General features: G+C 46.9%; 1 protein-coding gene across 5 annotated transcripts in view; it reads right to left on the bottom strand.

The window, feature by feature from the left end:
* The window catches only part of TNIK (TRAF2 and NCK interacting kinase), a 150,558-nt gene that overhangs the window by 45,769 nt on the left and 81,453 nt on the right, over window positions 1–23,336 (bottom strand). For all 5 annotated transcript variants that reach the window (XM_077184150.1, XM_054638866.2, XM_077184148.1 and 2 more), the window contains exons 5-12: window positions 15,883–15,993; window positions 13,473–13,563; window positions 12,006–12,136; window positions 8,651–8,705; window positions 7,569–7,647; window positions 3,435–3,610; window positions 1,787–1,853; window positions 729–933 (exon numbers count right to left, since the gene is read on the bottom strand). In XM_077184150.1, the coding sequence (XP_077040265.1) occupies window positions 729–933; window positions 1,787–1,853; window positions 3,435–3,610; window positions 7,569–7,647; window positions 8,651–8,705; window positions 12,006–12,136; window positions 13,473–13,563; window positions 15,883–15,993 (915 nt within the window). The remainder of the gene's footprint in view (window positions 1–728; window positions 934–1,786; window positions 1,854–3,434; window positions 3,611–7,568; window positions 7,648–8,650; window positions 8,706–12,005; window positions 12,137–13,472; window positions 13,564–15,882; window positions 15,994–23,336) is intronic.

Here is a 23,336-nt window from a genome sequence, read left to right as displayed (position 1 = left end):
CTCAGTAGTTCCAGGGACCCCTTTAGGTTTGGAATTCCAAAGGTTTATTTACAACAAACCAGTTCTATTACCTTCACAAAAGTTGGCAACACTTGGCTATGGTGGGGAGAGTGGCTGGAGGTGGCTACACCAAAAGGATGAGCAGAGGGACTTGACCAGTGTGACAAAATGTTTGGGGTTACTGACTGGAGAGGTCAGCACGTGACATTAAACCACCTGAGAACAGTCACAGGAATGTGCCCCTTGCTGACAGAGTGACAAAATTATCCTTTGTCCCCTCAAAAAGGAAAGAAGCCCAGAAGTTTCTCTCCTCCATTAGGTGAAAAAACCACTTCACAGGCCTAGGGGACTTCACCTCAAACTTAAGGACAGCTAATTGGACAGGAGCCAAAAAGTCAATTTACTAAAAAAAGAAGTGAACAAAGAACCTAATGGCTTTTGTGATGTGTTTTACCAGGAGCAAGAACCTCTTGCACCTGGCTCGGTTTTTCTCTATTTGTTATTTTGCCTTTTATTAAACTTTTGTGTTTCCAACACTGCACCAGAAGCCATCCTGCTGATTTCATGCCTCCAAAGGCAGCTGAGCTAACTTGGGTGAGTAATACACCTCCAAGAACTTATGAGACGCGGCTCAAGGAGGCAAACTATTACCAACAGTCCTTTGGGATCTGCCAGCAGAAACCCTGCTGCTCCACCCAAAGCCAAGCTCGGCCCTGGCCAGTTATTACCTCCTCCAGCCTTCTCCTCTGCTCCTTCTGCTCCTCGATGCGCTTCTGCCGCTCGGCCAGGAGCTGCCGCTTGTGCTCCTCGTTCTCGCGCTGCTGCTGCTCCAGCTGCTGCCGCCGCAGCGCCTCCGAGCGCTCCTTGTTGGCCAGCTGCAGCCGCAGGAAATCCCGCCGCAGCGTCGACTCCCCGGGCAGGTTCAGGATGGAGCTGCACGCAGGAAAAGCATTAAAGATCCCCTCCCTGCGGACTTGAAGCTCTTGTCCCTGTAGGGTTTTCCAGCGTGGCCCTTCTCCCCTCCATCCCAGCAGCATCCGAGCATCCGACAGAGCTCGGGCAGCAGGGGTGGAGGGATGGGGACCTGCAGGTGTCAGGGCAGGTTGTGTAGGTGGAGGATGGCAATTAGTTTTTCTTTGCTCTTGGCTCATCGGTCATTTACTCACTGGGAATGGCAAGGTTTCCTTTACATTAAGTTTCTAACCAAAGCCTCTGGTGCTGCAGCGGCTGGCACGCACTATATTTAGCTGTGCACAAAGCACATTTAGCATGAATCATTGCCAGCTATTAAAATACTACATTATCTCAGAGAAATAATGGAATAACCTGATACTAATTACAACGGCTCTGAAAAATGTCAGCAAAGAAAGTTCCAGCCCCACGGTGCTTGCAGCAGCACCTGGGAGGTTTCATGGTGAAAAATTACATGGAAATAGGGAGTTAGTTACACTTGGATGGAAGGAACCACATTTTAAAGAATTTTTTTATTTCACCTCACATTTTTCCACATCTCAATATCCACATTCCCATGACAGTACCATGTTGTGCTGCAGATCCCACAGGCAATGGGGTTTTTCTTCCCCAGCTTTTGGTTAAGGTGATCCAGAGCATCAGTTCATACCCACGCACCACCCGGCAGCAAGAATTCCCTCTGTTCTGCCAGGGAACAGGACTCTGTGCTCAGAATGTCCTTTTTCCATTTCCAGTTCACATGAGCCCACGATCCAAGCTGATTTTATACCCAGCTAAAGGGATGTAAGGGCACAAATGAAATGCTGATTCTTACCTTGGCTCTCCAGAGTCATTTTCCTCCTCCTCCTCCTCACTTCCACTGTACTCGTACTCTGTCTCATCTAGGAACAGAATTGCTCATCAGTGCCCTTTGCTGGACTCATTTGTTTTTCCAGTGGCTGAAAACCCAAGAGCTCTGAAGGCAGAACAGCCAATTCTCTTTACCTTGCATGACCAAGAATAAGCAGCATTACTGCTCTGCATTTTGTGGTTTTATGGGGGCCACAAGGCCAGGGAAGCACCAGCACAGTGGGCAACAGCCCTGACAACCACAGCCCCTTGATGTAAAGATGGGGGCGTCCACAAAATAAGAATTTATCTCTATAGGACAGCGAGAGACCCCCTTCTTCAGGATGGCTCTGCAACAGGAGGTGCACCACCAGCCACTGGAGCCACAGCCACAGGAAGGTGGGATTTAACCAAGGCTCTGAAGGCACCAGCTCTTCTTTCCCTAAACATATGCTTTTCCTATGCAAATCCATGTAATTTCCAGGCAATGAAGATATCTACATAAAAGCTCACTGCAATGTTGTGTTACATACTGCAATTTCTGCTGGGATATCATCTTTATCGGATGAAGGGAATTATAGTCAAAGAAAGGCTTGCATTTATCCAATTACTCTCCATCTCTAGGGTCCAACCTTCATTTGCCAGACTAAACACATTTAATACTTCACTGGGATCCCATTTTATTGTTTTGATTGTAGTGAAATCTATTACAAGGGGCTGGAAGGTACGCATGAAAAATTAATTCCGCTACCAATAAGAAGAGAAATAGCAACATATTAATTTGCTGGATCCTACAAATGAGCTTTCAAATTAAAATTCAGTTCACAAGCAGCTGAATACTTTAACAAGTTTCTTCTGCTATCTGATCTTTCTTGCAGAGGGCTTTGATAGGGCCTGGAGAGTTCACTGAAAACATTCAGTTTAATGGGTTATTCCTAGTCAGCAGAATTGCTTTGGGGCAAGGGTCTTATCTGGATGTTGGTTTGCACAGCTCTGCTCATCGCTGGTGCTGCAGGGATGTCACGTAGATCAACACACTTGGCATGAAATACGTGAGCTGGGGAAAATTCAGCTTAACAGCTTCACCCTCCCACACGCCAGCACGGATCTATGCAAACGTAAATTTTATACACACGCTTTAATGAATCAAGGCTTAGATGTTCCATGTGGAAATTACCACCTGGCCTAAAAAATGGCATCATTTTTCATTAGGAAAAGAAATATATTTAAAAACACTGATTAACTCTAATGACAGTCACCTGTCTGCTTTGCATGAACACGCATTGTTTAGTTACAGGTATTTATTTTCGTTTCAACGACTGAGAGGAACCAAACCACACAAAACAATCTGTCCCCAAAACCACATGAAGGCTCACATCTATTGAATTTAATGAGATTGCAAACAATCTCAGCCATCTGAGTAAGGGGAACCAGTACTGGGCAACCCAGTCCTGTTTGTGTTCCCTCCTTTACCCATAAGCTTCACCTGCCTGGACGTGCCCTGGTCTGCACTAGGGATCCCCAAGCAGAGGTCACAGGTTGCCCAGACAGAGATATTTGAGCACATGGCAGAGGTCAAGGATTGCTCAGAGTGCTGTTTCTTCTCCAGTAACCCTCCTCTCTTGCCCACTGACCTTTCTCTCCTCGCTTCTTTTTAGTCCTGTCGATGTGGTCCTTGAGCTGGATGCGGACCTGCCTCTCGTTGGGCTGGTCCCGGATGAAGGGATGCTTCATCAGCTGCTCCGTGGTTGGTCTCTGGCTGTGGTTCTTCACTAGGCAGCTCTCAATGAAGGACTGAAACTTTTTAGACCTGGTCAAGAACAGGGAAGGAAGGTACAGAAATAATAGGTTAATATATTGATTCTCATGTTAGAAAGTTTGAGATGATTTTTCCCAGGTCTCGCTCGTTATCCCAGAAAGCTGGGAACCATCAGTATGACCAGAGAATCACCAAAGCAAGATGTCACCAATGGCACCCAAGAAAAAGCTCCTGCTCCCTTCCCTCTGAACCTGTGAAACTGCAGGTAGAAACGAGATACAACACACACAGATATAAGCACAGTGCCTGAGTGGATTGTTTCTCATATTTTATAGCTCCCAGGCAGTGTTTCAAGAGATGAATCTTTGTGAAGCTGAGTGGGACAAGCTAGGTAAATTTTTTTTTTTTTTTTTTTTTTTGGATTTAAGTGTCAACATTGCAGGGCTTGGTAGATCTCAGACAACTTTTGGATGATCCTGCTGCCTACAGCCCCTCCCTGCTCTCTCAGCATCACAACCCACCAGGGCTGGGGGGGCAGCAAGCCCCAGGCCCCCTGATCCAACAGACTGGGACAGGAGGACTGGGAGACTGGAACTGGGACATGCTCTTTTGATAGAGATGGGAACAGAGCCCTGCCCTCCTCCTTGCCCACAAAGTCACATTCAATCTCAGCTAAAACAGTTTCAGCCAGATCTTTAATAAACAAATTTGTCTTAGTCTCAAGTGCTGCATATCCAAAGTTTTCCTGGAACTAATTTCACCACATTATAAACTCAAGAGAACAGGGATTTACAAGAAAGGAAAATGTTGACAGGCTACTGTAGTCTATGTTGCTTTAGCAAATAAGAAAATGAATATAAATTAATGTCAGAAGCCAACAGATACTACAGAATTACATTAGAAGTAAAACAATAAGCTTTCAGGGATTTTACTTTTAAGCTGTCAGACTAAAAGTGATTTATCTTTCAAGTGCTAATCCATACAAATTGAGATGCAAAAATAAAATATCCTACTGGATCCAATTAAATCTTCCCTCCAGCTCTGCTAATGAGCAAATCTGCCTTCCCCACCTTGCCTTGAGAAACTCAGTGTTTCAGTGTACCTAGAACGCACAATCAATGTGAGTCTCAAAAAAAAAAAAAACAAATACACTTTTAAAATACGATTCTCCTTTGCTGGTGTGAAGCTGGAGAGACTCCAGTCCTGGATGTGTGGTCCAGAGCATGGGCAAATAGAGTACAGGTGATGCAGCTGAAAAGTTGTCCTCCTGGAAGTGATGGGATGGGGGTCCCTGTGCCCTGTGATGCCCTAAGACACCTTTGCTGCCTGAGCAGCTATGGACAGGGATTTCCCATCCATTTTCCAGCTCAGGCTGCTGCATTTCCCAAAATCTTCCTCTCTCAAAGCCAGCCTTTCCAGTGGCACAGTTCAGCCCTCACTGGGGCTGAGGAGCAGGGCTTTCTCCCTGGCTCTGATCCAGGAGGACTCCAGCACACATTTCACCCCCTCCCAGGCCCGGGCCAGCCCACCTTCCTGGAGAAACACACTTTCCTCCAGCTCCTGGGCTTTGTAAAGCTTAAATCAATGTTTGCAAAGCTTTTGCAGCTGCTTGGATGAAAAGTGGTACCACAGTGCAAATATCACCTCATTAACAAAGAGGTTTCATGTCTTTTACAATGCAGGGCTAGAGAAGGTTTATGGGAACAAAATCACTAAAGTTTGAGTTCATTTTGCCTGCAAACAGGGGAGGAGGAAAATAAAGCTTCATTGCTGGCTGCCTTTAATTGGGAAAGAAAATGATACACCAAAGACTTTAATTTCATTGGAACACAGCGCTGTTTCAAAAGCTAGTTTGAGGATTTAGCAAGCAACAAAATTATTTTCCTCTCTGCAATTTTTAATTGAGGGCAGGCTCCCATGCCAGTGTTCTCTCTTGGCTTTCCTGCTTACCCTCAAAGGGACTGGAGTCCCTCCACTACTTTTGCATGCAAGGAAGAAGATGGTCTGCCCATGTAGTGTGCTTTTATTTATGTGTTGCTGTGCACAAAAGCAAGGACAAACCCAAGTTGAACCTTTCTCCATTTTGCTTTGTTCTTGTGATCTGTGCTTGTGAAAACCAGCCCAAAAGCCTGGTCAAACATCTCCACTCTTCCTGGGATGGGCTTGCAGAATTCCAGGACTCATCCTGGCAAGGCCCAAACACCTCCAGCTGAGAGATGAGCCAAGGACAGCAAATCTGCCCAGGGCCACACTGAAAATGCTGCAAGAATTTGCTTTCAAGGAGCTGGTGGAGCTTTATCTGGATCCCTTTGGAGCTTTCCACTGCAATGACAGCCTGGAAGATGAACAGAGGTCTGAGCTAGCAAGCATGTCCCAGCTCTGATGAACACCAGGGATGCCAGCTTGAGCATGGAAAGGGAGCACCAAGCTGCCTCTGGAAGCTGGAGTTTCATTACACCGTGGTTTCCCAGGAGATCTTCCATCAAAGCACCCAGGATGCCACCCCTGGCACAACTCTGGGCAGACCAAAGGACCCCAGGCAGACCCCACAGGATGTGCAAACCTGGCACAGCTGCCACATGTGTGTGGCAAGGGGGTGCCCAGGAACATGCCACCTTGCACTGAGCACATCCTGCAGTGGCAGGGCAGGGACTATAATACAAATTCCATCCCAGCTCCATTTTTACCTTAAGGACATGGGGAAACATCATGCTCAAAATCTGCTTTCATCAGCTCCCCTCTGCCTGGAGGCTGAGGGAGTCTTTGCTGAATAAACAGCACTTTTGTATGAAAAATAAACTCTCAAGTCTCACAACCCTCTTTGTGCTGTAGGAGTGAGGATAACAAAGGAGCAGACTGGTGATCTGGCAGAAAACAAGCACCTACACTATTTTCTCAGCTGACTAATTGTATCCTCAAAAGGTCATGCAAAGAGAGCAAGAATATCTGACACCCTCTGCAGAGCCAGCTGGGAATGGTCCCTTCTCCTCCTGGTTTGGTACTGGAGCAGCTGATCAGGCTGACCAAAGTGAGATGCCTCCTGCCAAAGCCTGGGTGAGTTTTTAGGCTGGTCCTAAGAGCCCAACACCATGCATCCAAAACAGAGGTCTCCAATTCCCTCTCACTCCTCTGTCAGCAATTAAATATTTGCTGCTCCTTCCCCAAGTGCTGTCAGTACATACCACGGGCTCTTCTCCTTTTTAGGGGTGTACAATCAATAAGATATTAAGCAAAATTTAAAGGATTAAGGCAAAGCTTCCCTCTGTGAGCTCAGCCCATCTGGGAACAGGGGGCAGTGCTGTCTCTCCAACATGTGGCAGATCTTTCCTGACTAAAACACTGCTGAACATGGGGCAGGAAAACAGCACAAACCAAATACAAGTGTTTTTAAGGACTCCACTTCCATCAATACAGAACATACAGTAACAAAACAACATCTGGCTGAGCTTCAGGAATATTTTTCCTGTGGGTTTTTACTGGCATGCCTCACTTTCTTTCCTTTTTGGCTTTTTTTTTTTTTTCCAAAACAGTGATGTATCTTTTCCTGCAAAATTTTAAAATAAAGCCCAAACAAAGTACAAATCTCTGCATTCCTGGGCCTTCAAGATAAACCATCCTCTTTTTTTTTTCTTTGGCCTGGATAAATGTTTCCACTTGAGAAAAGAACCTGACTGGAATGAAAGGGGAGCCAAGCAAAGTGTCATCAGACTTCAGGCTGCACAAACTGCCCAGGAAAAGCCAATTCTGCACTGTGAAATGGCAGGGTGAGTGTGTTGCTCTCTCTGCATACCAAGGAAGGCCTCCATCCCCTTGTGGATCCTCCAGAACAAACTTCCTCTCCATGGAAGACCAAAACCCAAACCTGCACTCACCAGCGAGATGCTGGAGACCACCACCAACCCCCAAAACTACATAAATATCAACACCATGTCCCCAGCGTGCCCAGCTGCAGAAAAAGACTGCTCCAGCAATGTTTTTACAGTCCCTAAAGATGGAGAAAGAAACTCACCACTTCTTTGATTTCAACCTCGGGGCCGGGTTGCGGGGGATGAGGAAGAGGGCTCTCATGGGATGCATGTCACACAGAGCTGCAATTTGTAAGAGGAGGCATTAAATACAGCACACACATCCAGCTGGGAGATCCAACTGGGAGATCCCAGCTTCCTCTGAGCCTGCCAGACCCTTGTGGCTGGATGAGTGCAGCAACAACCCCCCAGAGACACCCCCAGCCCTGGGGCTCAGGTGAGGGCTGGTGTCCCCATCCCAGGGCTCAGGTGAGGGCTGGTGTCCCCATCCCAGGGCTCTGAGTTCAGGGTCTGGTGTCCCCATCCCAGGGCTCTGAGTTCAGGGTCTGGTGTCCCCATCCCAGGGCTCTGAGTTCAGGGTCTGGTGTCCCCATCCCAGGGGTCTGAGTTCAGGGTCTGGTGTCCCCATCCATGGGCTCTGAGTTCAGGGGCTGGTGTCCCCATCCCAGGGCTCTGAGTTCAGGGTCTGGGGTCCCCATCCCAGGGCTATGAGTGTCCCCAGCACTGCCAGGGTCACTGCAGGGGTTGGCTGGGGACATCTCTGCTCCTGCAGTTCCAGGTCCTCAGCACCCAACAGGTGCTGACATCAGTGGGCCACAGCATGGGACAGCCACACCACATGGCATGATGCTCTGCTTTATTGACTTGCATTTTCCAGCAATGACAGTTTGAGGACAACACTGAAACTGTGGCAGTGTGACCTGTGCAGCTGCACCCAGGTGAACCAGGGTGTCACTACCAGTGTCACACCAGCTCTGAGGTGTTTTACCTGCTTCCAGTCCTCCACCCCTTCTTCATCTGTGTTTTATTTGAGGAAACCATGTCCCAGAGTGCTCCAAGATGTATCAGGTGTCACACAGGTGCCTTTGCTCCCTGCCCACCCTGCCCCTGGGCCATGCTGCCCTGGCAGCTTTGTCCCCATGGGTGCTGTGAGCTCCACCTCAGCAATCCCAGGGGAATCCTTGGGGTGGTGTTCCCTGCACAGAGCTGAGCTCTGGCTGGTGCTCAGCAAAGCCCAGCAGTCACCTTAACCCAGGGGTAAAGAAGAGAGCCATGATGTACTCACGGGGAGCACCTTCGGCCATCTCGATGGCTGTTATCCCCAGAGACCACAAGTCACTCTGTGGAAGAAAGCAGAGGGACATTGCCAGTGCAAGGAGGAATGCACACATTTATTTACCCCCCTGTTCCCAAGCCTAGCTCAGCCCTGAGTCTCCAGAAGGATCAGAGCAGAGACGATGCACCTATCTGGGAAACTCTGATTTCATGCCTCTAACACTCTTCCTTCCATCCTCTCCCTTGCCAGCAGGATCACCCAAAGCCCCAGCTCTCTGCCCTCCAGTGCCTCCTCCCCACCCCACCATCACTACTGAGCTGTGGCTGCACCCCCAGCCCTGGAAGGAGCCCCAGGGGAGGGACTGGCTCTCCTGGCAGTGCAGGAGGCAGAGGCTGGACGTGCCCAGGGAGAGAAAATGAGCAGAACCCATCTGCTGGACTGGGACTCAGACCAATGCTGCTGCTTCCACCAAGGCTGGAAGGGATGGACTCTGCCTTCCACCCCTCCTCTTGTACACCCAGCTCTCCCTTGTCCTGCTTTCTGCCATGTCCCTGCAGTCCCGCTTCACTTTTCTCCTCTCCAGTTCAAGAGCTGCTCTTTCTAAACTGCCTCAAGCCTCTAAATCTACCATTTAGTGAATAAATCCCAGACAGGTTGTTTTTCCCACTACAGAGTCCCAAAAGCCCAGCCAGAGCCAGAGAGAGCCTCCAGGAGCCACAAGCACCTTTTCACATACACCCTCCAGGAAAGGCAACTTGGATTTCCAATTTCAGGGCACTTTTCCTCTTTTTTAGCTCAAGTTGTCCCTCAACAACTGCTGTCCTTGTTACACATCTCTGAACCTGCTTAAAAATTCTCTCTCAAATCTTATTTTCAGCCCTTTCACAGCACAGTCTCATCCATTCTTTGTTTCTGGTCAGCTGGGATTTCTGCTGCATACCTAATTATCACAGTCTTTCCACATGATTCAGCACACATGACCCCTTCCCTCTGGGTTGCCACTGAACTCCTTCCAAATTCCATCCACTCCTCCTTTCCATATTGAGGTGCCCAGTATTATATGCAAGATGCCAAGTGATCTTAAAGCTGGAGGAATACAGAGAGGGATTATCATCTCTCTAAGTCTCCCAGAGAAAGCAGAAAGCTCAGCAGGAAGCACACATTTTATAATGATCTGGAATTCAGGATTTTTTTTGAATGTTTTTTTTTTATTTTTAAGACTGAAAAGCCTTTCAGTCCATCCAGCAAAGGGATGCTGTGCTAATGTATTTGCATTGCCTTGACTTGGGAAGGGAAGCAGGCTCCCTTCTCCTCCTCCTTTTGATTCTAAGCTTATTGACAAGATATCTCTAAAGAAAAAAGGAAGACTGGCTGGGGAAAAAAACAACAAATAACCTCAACAGCTGGGGGGGGTTCTATTTGTTCTTTTTTAAAGTGGTTTATTTATGTGAGGAGGTATTTACTGCCTCCTTCCATAGATTACACAGGCATCTCTTTCTGGCTAAGAAAACAGTGAGATCAGAGGCTTTTTGTCCAAGAGATTAAGCCTGTGAGGATTGCTTTTCTCACCCTATAAATCTCATTTTTTGTATTCAGTATTTTAAGCCAGTCAGCCAAACCTGAGAGCATCTGATTTGCATCCTTTTTAAAAGAAATAATTACCATTTACATCCTCCCCACCCTACTTCAAAGCAGGAGCATCAGGTGCAAGGCTGTGATCCGGGGTGTGGACTCATGTCCAGTGGCTCCCCCATCACCAGGAGCTCTGAAAGCACCCTGCAAGGAGCGTGTCAGCAGCAATCAGCTCCTGTTCCACACCCCCAGCCACGGGAAAATGGCCAGAGCCAACTTCAGAGGCTCGCTGTGAGCATCTGATCCTCGGGGACAATAGAGGGATTCTGCTCCTGGAGCCTGTGCATCAGTCCATGGCATATTAAGTGCCCCAGTTATTCTGGCAGGAGGAAAATCCTCAGGGATTTCAGAGGGTAGAAGTAGCCTATGAAGATATCAGCCCTTTTAAAAAGAAATAATAACAAAAAGCTGTGATTAATGAGAGCCTTGCACAGGCAGCTGTCGGTGGAGCAGTGGTGAGAGCAGCCAGTGCAGGGTGCAGCCCTGTCATGAAGCATTGCCCTCAGCAGAGCTGAGGAAATGCTTGTTGTAATTGCTTAATCAAAGAGTAATAAGTAATTGGAGATTAAACTATTTCTACATGTCCCCATCATTAACAATTTCTGTAACCCAGAGTCTGAACTCAGACTGGAGAGCTGCTCTCTGGAAAAGCCTCAGTTCAGAAGTTGACTGATGCACTTAAATGGCTGCAAGAGCAAAGCATCATTTGGCTTCTTTAAAATCATTCATTTCTCAAAAATTTCTCTGAATAATCAGTAATTGCAGCCAAAATTGTATCACAATGGTGGGCTGTGGCTCTGTTACATTGGAGTGTTCTACTTTTAGAAAGCAGCTCACACCAGAGGGTCTCAAAGTCCTTTTTAAACATCACCTTGTGAAGTGACCTCTCAGCAGGCACATGAACAGAAGTACAGCAAGCTTCACATATGCCTGAGCTTCCCCCCCAGAGTTCATGAGGCAATGCCCTGCCCTCCTCTCTGGACACACTCAGTGGACCTCAGGAGGTTTGGAGCTAGAAATTCAAGTTCTGGGACACTTCAAAAAACCAAGGGACAAAAAACCAAGGGATATTTCTACAGATGTGTGTCCAGAAACTTGTAGTAAGGCAGAAACAGGATAAACTATAATAGATAAACTATAATAAGCTCTCCTTGCTTTAAACATCAGACCTCACTGTAGTTTGAATGGGCAGGTGGGACTCCTAACCTTGCTGTGGATCTGCTGCATGGCACAGGGCTATGTGCCACATTATAACTCAGCAGCGATGTTGTGCTGCCACTGATCCAAAAATAAACTTCAAACAGGCTGGAGAGACATGTGAAAAGTAGGTCAGTCCCCTAAATGTCTGATTGTGTGGCAGCCTTCACATCTCCCTGTGAATATCAGCCTGCAGGCCAGAGGATGTGATTTTACCCTTTCTAAACCTGACCTGACTCCTCTCCAGAGTAAATAGAGCAAATACAGCTTGTTTGACTGGAGTATTTAAACACAAAGCACCAAAAAGCAGGGTAGCAGGTAGGAAGCCTGAGTCTGACACCTTTCTCCACACGGGGAAGGACTCCTCACAGTAAATTTGGATACGTGAACAGCACAACCAAGATTCAGGTTGGACCTGAACTGGCATCCCAAAATCCCACAGCCAGAAAGAAAGCAGGAGGAGCCTGTGCTGCCTGCCAATGTGTTTTTCAGTGCTGCAATGATTCCCTGAGCAGGGAGATGCTGGTTTAGGTACCTTGAAGTCGTAGGTGGCATCGGGGTTTTCGTCGCAGGCGATGACCTCGGGGGCCATCCAGTAAGGCGTGCCAATGAAGGTGTTCCTCCTGCCCACAGTCCTGTCCAGCTGGGCACTGACACCAAAATCCACTGCAGCAGGGAGACAGCAGGGCATGGTAAGGTCAGAGACAAACCTGAGCAATGCTCTGCTGCTCCATGTAAAACATTGTGCTCATTCCGAACAGCCCTGCACTGCCAGGAAAGGGGGACGTGGCTGAAGACATTCCTGTTTGATCTCTGCTGGCATCAACAGAGGTCAGCCAAGGACAAACCTCATCATCTGATGTCCAGGTTTTGTACAAAACCCTGTGCCTTCTCCTCCTTGCCAGGAGGCAATGAAAAGAAATCACAGCTCCTCATACTAATGAGAAACAGGGTTAGCTACATGAATAAGCAGCAGCCTTTGTTCTATGCTTGCTCATTTGAATTGAAGCCTGCCAAATACTGGTGGAAGCCTCATTTTTCTACCTAAATTCTTGCTGCAAATGGCAGAAATGCAAAAGACTTAAGGAGCTAAGGACCAAGGACAAAGGCCCATGGGAAATGTCAGGCAGAGAGCTGCAAAATGAAGCAAAAAATGATGAAATCAAACCAATGAGAGAATACTCTATGGTCCACTAACTGCACTTTGCACAACACAATGGCTAGAGATTTGCCCTGGAGAATTTCCCCTTGGAGAGGAATCCTCACCAGCATAAAGCCCAACGAGCTGGTGGTGCCATCTGTTAAGCCAGGGGTTTATTCTGCTGTAGAGGGAGAGAGGAGGCTTGGGAAAACCAGACCTGCACCACACATGACCAGTGTAAGGGACCTTACATCACCAACATAAATTAATTGTGCAAAGACAGCCTCAATAACATCAGTACTGGACAAGTGAGGATGTGAGCACATCATCTGCACTGATCTGCTGATCTCCACACCAATGCCTCCTCCTCTCCAGGGTGACTAACAGAGTGCACAAAATTCAGAGTAGTTCTTGCAAATTAAACCCCTCCATCAGGTTAGCTTGGAAAAGGAGTCTGGATTATGTCATGCTAAACTGAAAATGGATTATTCTCTAGGACACTGCTATGCAGCTGTGGGGGAACAGCCACTGACAACTTCTGGCGGTGATCATAGGGCAATTTTCAATCCAGGGCATGAAAAATTGGTGTTGGTTGCTTAACCTGTACCTGGTGGCAGAGCTGTCTGAGCAGAAACACCACTGCAGGTGCATCTCTGCAAGCAGAACCTGGCCATCAACCCCTGGCAGTCTGAGGCACAGCACTTGGTCAGCACCCAAGGTCATGCATCAAAGCAAGATAACAAAACCCAGAGAGCAGCTCTTGGTACCCATCCTCTTTCTTCAGGTCATGTGCAAGCCAGTTTTGCTGCTTCTCCCCAGCCAGCCCAACTGCAGTTTCCAGGAGCTCTAACCCACTCTTACCTAGTTTCACTTCTGCATTTTCTGTCAGCAACACATTCTGTCCCTTGATGTCTCGGTGAATTACTTTGTGCTGGTGTAGATGACTCAAGCCCTGGAGAATTCAGAGAAAGGTTAGAGGAACCCAAGTTCAAAGCATGTTATTTTCTGACATTCCTCCTCAACCAATTATGCTCCAGAAATGAAAGGTTCACAGTTGGAGTTAAGCACTTGAGAATGCTTTTGTTTATCACATGCTCCAAACACTGTCCCATGTCCCATGTCCCATGCTGGGAGGACATGCCTGGCAAGGAGCCTGCCCATTCTGAGGGGTTTTAACCCAATCTTTCCCATTCCAGCAGGAGCCTGTATTAACCCAAATTCTTCTGTCACTCCAGACATGATTTCCCCCATGTGCTTCCTTGCCTCAGGGAGCCATTTCTGTGGCAGAAATAATAGAATGGGTTTGTCTCCTTTCTCCATTTCCATCATCCAGAAACTGAAGAAAACAATTCTCTTGTTATATCGGTCCAATAAACTGGATTTCAGTACACTGAGAAACTTGTATTAAAAAAGCTACCATGAAAATACAAATATTATAACTTGCACATATCCCTAATAGAGATATAGCTCAAGTGAAAAGCCTGTCTCAAAGGCTAAAGGTAAACTAACTTTGCTGTTGTGCTGGTTTATTAGCTCATTAATTTCTTTTTGCAACCCACATTTTTATTTCATTTGTTTATTATTTCAGTTTTAAAGCAAAATCCACCCAGATTGCCAGCTTAGGAAAAATATGGATTACTTCAAAAACTAATTTTGCACTAGGTTTGCATTTCACATTAAACATTCATATTTGAGGAAGAAAAGGATTTCTGCTATCGTTTCTGGTAGTTATTAGTCATTTTATGCTCATTACCTTGGGAAAACTGTGGAACAGATTATATCTGTATAGGAGTCCTTTTTTTAGCCATATTATACTTGATTACAGGCACCTTTGAGCATTTGAGGCAAAACAAAAATTCCACATGATTTCAATAAATCCTTTAACAATGTGGGATTGAGCCTCGTGTTAGAATTCCAACTGTCCATCACTGTCTGAACCAAGCCTGAGCCACGTTCTGCAGTGTGAAGCTGGGAGCCTTTCCTCACCCCAAACCCCACAGAGGTCACCCACCACCACCCCAATGTGTGGCCAAAATGCAGTAGGTGACACTACCCCATGCTGGCCCTGGGACATGAGTCAGAGGCTGGGTTTTGACTCACTGCCAGGGACTATTTTAAGGAGCAGGCCCATGGAGCTCATACACTAAAAATAAGCCCATGTAACTGTGCCCTCCTGGCACTGAAAGCAGTGTCCATACAAAAGCTGATGAGCTACAGTGCCAAGCATGTTCTGCACATCACTGTGGTGTGGGCAGTGGCATTCAGGGTCAATGCAGAAATGCTGTGTCACCTCTGGACACCCGTGGCAGCCTCAGTGTCAGCCACATCCATTTGGAGTGATCATTCTGCCTCATTTTCATTCATAGAATCAAACAATTGTCCAGGTTGGAAAATACTTTTAAGACCACAGAGTCCAACCCTGACAGCTGCCAAGGCCACCACAAAACCATGTCCCTAAGTGGCACAGCCACATCTCTTTTAAATCCCCCCAGGAATGGGGATCCATTCCTCCCTAGACAGCCTGTTCCAGTGCTTAACAACCCCTTTATGAAGAAATTTTTCCTAAATCTCCCCTAGTGTGACTTGAGGCCTTTCCTCTCATCCTATCACTTGATAGCTCTTGTGCAGATTTTCTTCACATGCCAAATATTCCTGTTTCCTCTTGAACAAGTCTTTGGCTCACAGAGCAATAGATTTTAATGTAGGGCAACCATTACAACCCCATCCTCTAAGCTCAGCAATGCAAAATGCAGGAAAGTCTTTGCTGAAGACTCTGCCAGCTCTCAGTACATGAAACTCTGGCATGGCCCATTTTATGACATTTCAGTCAAACATTTATATTGTGAGTATAAAAGCTACAGCATCCTCATTAAAATCAGACATGTGGATTTAATAAAACAGAGGATGCTTTTTAATCATGAAGACTCTTCTTTCCACAGACTTTATTAGTCCTCACCTTTCTGTTAAATAAAAACATAATTTAAACAGAAATAAATCTTTGCCCTTTTAATACTAATAGGAGATTATATTTTTGTTGAAGGAAAAAGAGGGTTAAAATTCAGGCAGCTAACAGAGCTAAAGGGCATTAAGCAGGGCTTATTTATTATGCATCATACAGGCACATGAATCATTCATGCCCGCTGGCAGCACAGAGGCTCCAGCCCATGGCAGCACAGCATCCACGAAATCTGTGGAGCCAAAGGCTTCCTGTGTCCCCTGAGCCCTGAACAGCCACATTCCCAACCACATCCAGCTCCCCCTGGACACGTACCCGCAAAATCTCTCTGCAGATGTAGGCAATCCACTCCTCCTTCAAGGTGTTCCCCTTGGTGTTCTTGATGAGGTCGGTGACGGAGCCCGCGCCGCAGAACTCCATCACCAGCTGCCAGAGGGAACAGGAGTGTCATTAATGCCATCAATGTCGTGCAGTGACACCAGCAGCAGCATCCTGACACTGGCACTGCTTCTGTGGGGACCCCCCAGTGCTACACAGAGCCATTGGAATGTCATCCTGGACCTATCAGCTTATAATCGATTTGGGGTTTGAGAGAAAATGAAACAGTAAAAGGCTGGAAGGCTTGTGGCCCTCCAGAAGATTGGGAGCAAGAAACAGGAATCAGTCCACTGCTATAAATCAGTGGAGGAGATCAGAATCTCAAACCCTACCTCTACACACCCTACTTTCTACTTCTGATCAATGTTTAGTATCAACAGCCATAAAACAAAACTCTGCCTCTCGCATGCAAGTTCTTCAAACCTGAAAATACAAAGGCACTGAGGCAGATATTTGAAAGCCTCCTATGATTTAGAAACCAGGTGAACTTTTCAATTTTTATTTTTTATTTAACCAGACAAACTTTGGTTCCGACCATGTCTTTGAGCAGGAAACCTCCTTTGAGGGGAAGGTTACCAAGCAGTGTCACACTTCCCAGGAGAGAGCTGCTGTCCCACTGCTCAGGCTGGTTCCAACATGACTGGCCACCACCACTTGTACACCTTCCAAAGTTTCAGAATATCAAATATAGAAGTGTAATGATCTAACCCAGCCCAACCTTATCTTGTCATTGAACAACTGTGAAATAAACATTACAAAAATAGCACGGGATGTGAGTCTGCCTCCCTGGGATTTCGCAGATCCCAGGGTGTGCAGGAGCCATCAGCGTGCTCCAGAAAGTGAGCACAGCCCGTGTGTGCAACAAGCCTCCTCCAAGGCCTGGGCAAGTGCCTTCCTCTCTGATGTGAAACCATCTTTTCCAATTAGATCTGCTTCCTACTTGAAGATATTCCTTTGCCAGATTCTTCAATGTGCATGTTTCAAGTTTCTTATCACATGAGGCTTACATGGCATTTAACGTTCTCCAAGCCAGTGACATCATGATTAAAAGCACAGGCCAAGAAGAGAATTAAAACAGCAGAAGGGTTACTCCTGACCAAATTGCACAAATGCATTGATTTAAGACTATCATAAATTATAATGATCATAAAATCCAGACACAGGACTGCCATAAACCTTCAGGCTAAATAAAATACTTGAGCAGACTATACCTTACTTGGCTTTGACCACGCTGCTATCTTTGGTTTTGATGTTAAGTTTCTCTTTTCTTCCTGAACTGCTGCTGAAAAATTCTTTGAATATCCCTGTTAAGTCATGAAAGTGGCTTCAAGAAATGGAAAAAATGGCAGAAATGGATGGGTCACTGGCTAAAATCTGCCCCATGCAAAAGCAAGGAATGCACCTACAGCTCTTCCCCCCCCAGCAGCAACCAAGCCATCCAGTTGGGTCACTGACATGGCCTAAGTCCTGGTTACTCATGGCTCACTGAATGGGGAATAATGGAGCAACTGGTTTCAAAGTTGTTTTTCTTCTCTTCCCTTTGGACCATCGATACATGGTGCATATAAGTGTCTTCATGTGTGTCTGATTAAACTAACATCTGGGATACCACAGCAGCAAATTTGGAAAGCAAAATCCTGATAGCTGAGCCAGCCACAAACATCTTGCAATACAAAATGCTGCCCTTGCCAGTCTTCTTCCAGGGAAACTCCTCCACAGGCTCTAACCAGAGTTTGGAGCAAGAGGAAGAGGAAGGGCTTGCTATGCTGTGCATGGCAAACAAAATGCTTAAAAGAATATGGAAGAAATCCCATTAAAAGTACACAGTACATCCATTTGCCAGATTATCTTAATGGAGCTGGCAGTCTGCTTGGCCATCTACCCTGCCCTTGATTTCCACAGAGCAAAGATTAACTTTGCATCAGGAGGGGAATCATACAGCCACCTGCTGATGTATCCCAAATCTGTAACTGTGGAACCTGCTGGAGATTAAATTAACAGAGAGAAAAAGAGAAAGTCAAGAAGGGGTGTTTCTAATGAATTTCTTTAAGAGGTGCATATTCCCGTAACATCCACAGGGAAATATCCAGCACTGGCAGATCTCTGCCAGCACCAACAGGCTCCAGATCCAAGGGGGCTGAGCACCATGAACAGCCTGAAAGCTCTGCCATGAGTTCTCTAAGAAATCCAACAGCAGAAAGGAGACAAGGCTGAGTACCCTTGTCCTTGATGGACACCTCATGTGAACAGCCCCATTCCCATGTGTGGGTGGCTGCTGTGTGCAGCACTGGGATCCCCTTTTGCTTTCATGGCTTCTCACGCTCCTCAGGTGGAAGGAAGGATGCTACAGAATTGCCACCCACAGTTCAAACAGTGCAGCCTCCAAGGAGAGGAACCACAGATGCTGGCAGGCCAAGGGGACACCCAACAGGCCAGGCACTGATGTCCTGCTGGGTGATGGAGCCCAAGAACAAGAAATGCACACTGGAGTGGGTACAGGAACATGACCAGGTCTTCTCAGAGGAGCTGAGGGCTTGTTCAGCCATGCAGAGAATGGATGGCTATGGGCTACCTGTGTATATTGCCAACAATAAGGACAGGTAAGCACCAGAGAGGGAGAAGAACAATGCAGATATTACCATAATATTAATTTATGAACACTATGGGTATGTTTAGGTTGGAAACCAACAGTCTTACAGGAGAAAAATTAAAATGAGCAGAAGTTCTTGCTGATTTTAGGGCAGAGCTTAATACACTCAGAAAAGGCTTCAAAGGGCACTTGGATACTAAAATACTTTCTCACAAATCTCATAGCTCTGGGTGAGTGCTTTGCCCTCACACACCTGCATCATTACCAATTTTCTTAAGGGATGAAGCCATGATGGAGTAAGACAATAAACTGGAAATACATATTGAATTTATATTAACCATAATTAAAATTATCAAGATGGGCTAAAGGTAAGATCATCTTCTGAAATTTAATTTGCAAGGACATTTATTGAAGAAGTATTTTTAAATACAGTTCATTTAGCATTTACTTAGCTCTTCATACCAGAGTGACAGCAAACTTCATAAGCAAGGCAAATTCAGAAGCTGCAGCTGTAAATCTCTGTGTCCTGCTGTCTCATGAATTTTTTGTTTAAAGAGCCTTTTCAGCTTTCAAATCAACCACTACTTTCCTCAGTTTGGGAATGGCAAGACCTCTGTTCCAATCACTGCTGTGTATTACCTGGAAAAGCTCAAACCCAAGCATCTCCAGAACACCAACCCCAATTCATCCTGCAGTGAACTGCTCCAGCTTGTCCAGAGAAACTCCCCAAATTAAATATTTTACTACACAAGACAAATCCTCCTGTGCTCCTATGCCTCAGCTCAGGAACAATTTGACTTCTTTGAAGTTACAGAAAACAAGCACACAACACCCTCAGGCTAAATGCTGCTGGAAATCAATCCTTCTGCTGTGTGTGTAAACAGAACTTGGGTGCAACATGGTCCCATATGCCCAGGCCACTCAAATTCCTCAGCCTGGCTCCCATGCAAAGGAGTCCCTCATGCCCCACATGGTGGCACCTGGAGGCAGGGATGGAGCATTAAAAACACAGAGAACTTCCCTTGGGGGATCAGCAGAAAAGCTGATGCCCCTTTCAGAAACAGAAATAGCAATCAAATTGGTGTTGAGCAGCAACTAAAATATTCAGCAGTGAGACATGGCCAGGTTTTCATTGTTTCTATTGGTGCTGGGGTGGGAGCAGGCTGACACTGCAGCCACACACCCAGGTGGGAGCACGGGGCCAGCACTGCTCTGCTCTCTCCTCTCCAGCTGCAGCATCCAAGTGCTCCCACATGAGTTCCTCAATAAATGACTTGCCTGCATCTCCCTGGATGTCAAGGCAGCCAAGCAAGCCATGCCCCTTAGGGAGGCAGTTGACACCATCAGGGGTCCTGAGCAGGCTGATGTCTTTGGGTTAGGGATGGCAGCAGAAGGAGCTGTGCTCACAGTCCTGCAGTGTTTACAGCACTGACATTGCTCTGAAGAGCAGTGAGAGTTAAATAGTGCTGGATTACTCTGCCAGACAGCAGAAGAAATCTGCTCTGGTAACCCTGAGCTCTCAGTCAGGGGCCAGAGGAGCAGCCCTGATCCTCTCACACTCCCCTGGGACTGCAGAGCTCGGAGAGACTAAAGAGAGATACAGCTCAACCCAAAACTGACCCCTCTCAAATGTTTCATGATCTAATTTCTGTAATGCAAAGAATCAGCAACTGCCCAAAAATATTTTTCAGGGTATATAAACATATTAAGAGCAATCTTGCTCAGAGCTGCACAGGTGTAACCCAGTGCTTTGACAGCTCATGCTCAGTTTTCAACAGAGCCTGGCTGCCCCCATTTCTGCTCTGCTGATCCCTGGTGTGACTCTGCTCACATCACCCTAAAGCAATTCAATGGGCCCCTAGAGCTCAACAGAGTGAAAAAACACATTGCAATCACACAATCACAGCCCTGAGCACTGCACAGCTGCAGCAGTGCCACCCTGACCCAGGGGCTGCTCCCACATCACCCTCACTCCTTTCTCCCCCACACTGGCCCAGATTATCTGCTGCAGAGGACACCCCACCACGTGGCTATCTGGCAACCTGCCTATTAGCAATTTGTCCCCCTTGGTGACAGATGCAGCTGCGGGCAGGGTTGCCATGGCAGCCCATCCATTGGAGCCAGCGCTGGCCCTGGGGACCATGCAGGCTCTGCCCTGCCCTGGGTGGGCTCTGGGTTGTGCCAGCCTTTGCTCAGCCCCCACACTCTGCACAGACCCTGGGCCTGCTGCACGTGGTGGGGGGGCTGCTCTGTCCCTGGCCTCAGTGCACAGGGGACAGCAAGGGCAGATGACAAGTGTCCAGCTGAGTGGCACCTCCACGACCCTGCACAGGGGCACAGGGGTCACAGTGCCTGCAGCTTCCAGCAGTGCTCAGGGCAGGGGTCCTTTGGGATGGGGTCACCTCCCCCATCCAGCTCTAAAATAAATGCTAAGTTCACTTCTAAATGAATGCCTCATCCCCCACCATTTAAAAATCACCCACTCCAAAATATCTCAACAACCTTTCTGGGTTATGCATAGCCTGGTATCCCATAGCTCAGATTTGAGAAGAGCAAGGGGAATTTAATGAGTTTAACTCTGAGAAGCAGCAGTTTACTGATTATCTGGATCCTCACATCCCCGGGAATTTCCCCAGTTTCTGCAGCACACCCTCACCCTGTCCCTTTGCACCAGAGGAGGATTCCCTCGCCTCAGTTAGAGATGCACAAACCCTCCTGAAAACCCACAGCACCCCAGAATGCAACACATTATCCAACACAAGAATAAACCTACCTCATATCTTAAAATTTCTTTTTAAATGTTCCATAAAGGTTGTCCCTATGACTTTTGCTTCCTTTTTTTTTTTTTTTGCCTAACATAGCAGATTTGTGATGCATCTGCTATAACACCTTCTGCACAGCTCCCTAATTTCTGACAACAGGGTTGTTTAGTGAGCTTGAGCTCATCTTTCAGGGCAAGTGGCTGCTGTGGAACGGAGCAGCAGCACTGACAATACCTCATGTCGGAAGCCTGCCACGTTTCTGAGAGATTTTAATCTCCACTGAAAGAGTTCCCTATTTTTTATTTCCGTATCAGCCTCCCGAGTGTCGATAAAAAGAATTACTTGGGCATTATCAGAAACCGTTTTATTCCAACAAAGAGCCAATGAAAAATAAACAAGCCTTTATCTGTGAGGCAAGACTGATAGAGTTCACACGAGTCCTAATTCAATCAGATCCTGAAACAACAGCTATTTAACACAGTGGCACCAGCACACCTCTCCTCCATGGCTGGTGTCATGGTTTGATGCTGGTGCAATGCCAGTGCTCCATGAAAATACCCTCTCCCTGGTTTCTGCTGTGAGATGTGACCAGGAATAAGCAAAGCAGGATCCTACTTAGAAATAAAGAAAAGAAAACTTTATTAACTACACTACAACTCTATGTAAAAAGGAACACACAGGAAAAATGAAAACCTTACAAATGTATTTCCTCCTCCCCTCAGCAAATTTCCAATATGTCTATCCCCCAAATTTCAACTCTCGGTCCATCACCACTCTTCAGACAATCAATTCTCAATTCATCAAGAGGAGTCCTTCTTGTGCCATGGGCTTCCCCTGGAAACACTGTTGAAACCTCGTGTGTTTCCATGTCACTCATGGCACTGCCTGGAGAACATTTGCTATTCTGACCTCTTCCTTCCATGTCCAGTGCTCTCATCACTGCACATGGACCAGAGCTGCTTCTAGGGTTGTCTTTTAAGGATGCTTTGTCCCGTTCCAAAAAGAGCACAGTCTCACTTTTGGGACACCTGTCCCCCCATATTTCACCCCCTGGGGCCGAGGGGCACCAACACTGAACCCTCTTGGCTCTGAGCCATTGCCTCCCCCTGGATGCAGTCTTTATGTCACAGGAAACATGGTTCTGTCCATGGCTATAACAAGAAGAGTCCAGTTAAGCTACTCCATCATCTCTTCCCACCTAAGATTCTTCTCTCCCGACATCTTTCACTTGCCCAGACTTCATCACACTTGCCTGTTTCCTTCTTAATTTTCCACTCTATCTCTCTTCTGGGAAAGGTTAATGTTCTGTAAAGTTTTCATTGTCCAAAAAGGGGTTAAAAACTCAGGCTCTGCCCGCCTGGAGACTCCCACAAGTGGCTGGACACCTTCTCCCTGCACCCCCCGCTTCTCATGTGCTGCCAGGACATGATTTTTAACCCCTGTGTTCTCAGAGGGGTATCCATTGTCCCCAGTGGCCACACCAGGTGCCAGTATTAAAATCTGAATACCTATTGGTGACCACAGCATATCCCAGGAAACCTACTTCCTGTCACACCACGACAGCTGGGGAGCTTTCCCAGGAATGCCTCCACCAGTCCCAACACTGGGCACAGACTTAAAAAAGCCCCTCACATGGGTAAGGCAGAATTTACTGGATTTACAAGACTGGGAGGAAATAAAGACTTTTTCAACCACAGGACAACATGCAGGTCCTTGTACTGATAACGCAGCCTTCTCTCCAAGAGACCTCTAAGGAAAGCAGGGTCCTACACTGCTGCTCTGATGGCCAGAGGCACTGCAGGCTGCTGCTCCAGAGACTCCAACCAGCACAGCCAAGCTCAGAACACAGCACAACAACTTTAATTAATTTTACAGCAACGACTGGAGTCCTGACTTGTGGTGCCACTGCCCTGCCCTGAGCACCAGCTGCTGCTGTGGGAGTGGGCTCTGATGCTCTGTCTCTCCCCAGGGATAGAGCAGATTTAAACTCCATCCTCCCTGCTCTGGGAATGCTGAATTAATAACCAAGAAGTCCCTGA

Source organism: Agelaius phoeniceus, chromosome 10 (genome assembly GCF_051311805.1).
Source record: "Agelaius phoeniceus isolate bAgePho1 chromosome 10, bAgePho1.hap1, whole genome shotgun sequence".
In the NCBI taxonomy this organism is placed as follows: domain Eukaryota; kingdom Metazoa; phylum Chordata; class Aves; order Passeriformes; family Icteridae; genus Agelaius; species Agelaius phoeniceus.
This window is presented reverse-complemented; position numbering and strand designations above follow the sequence as displayed.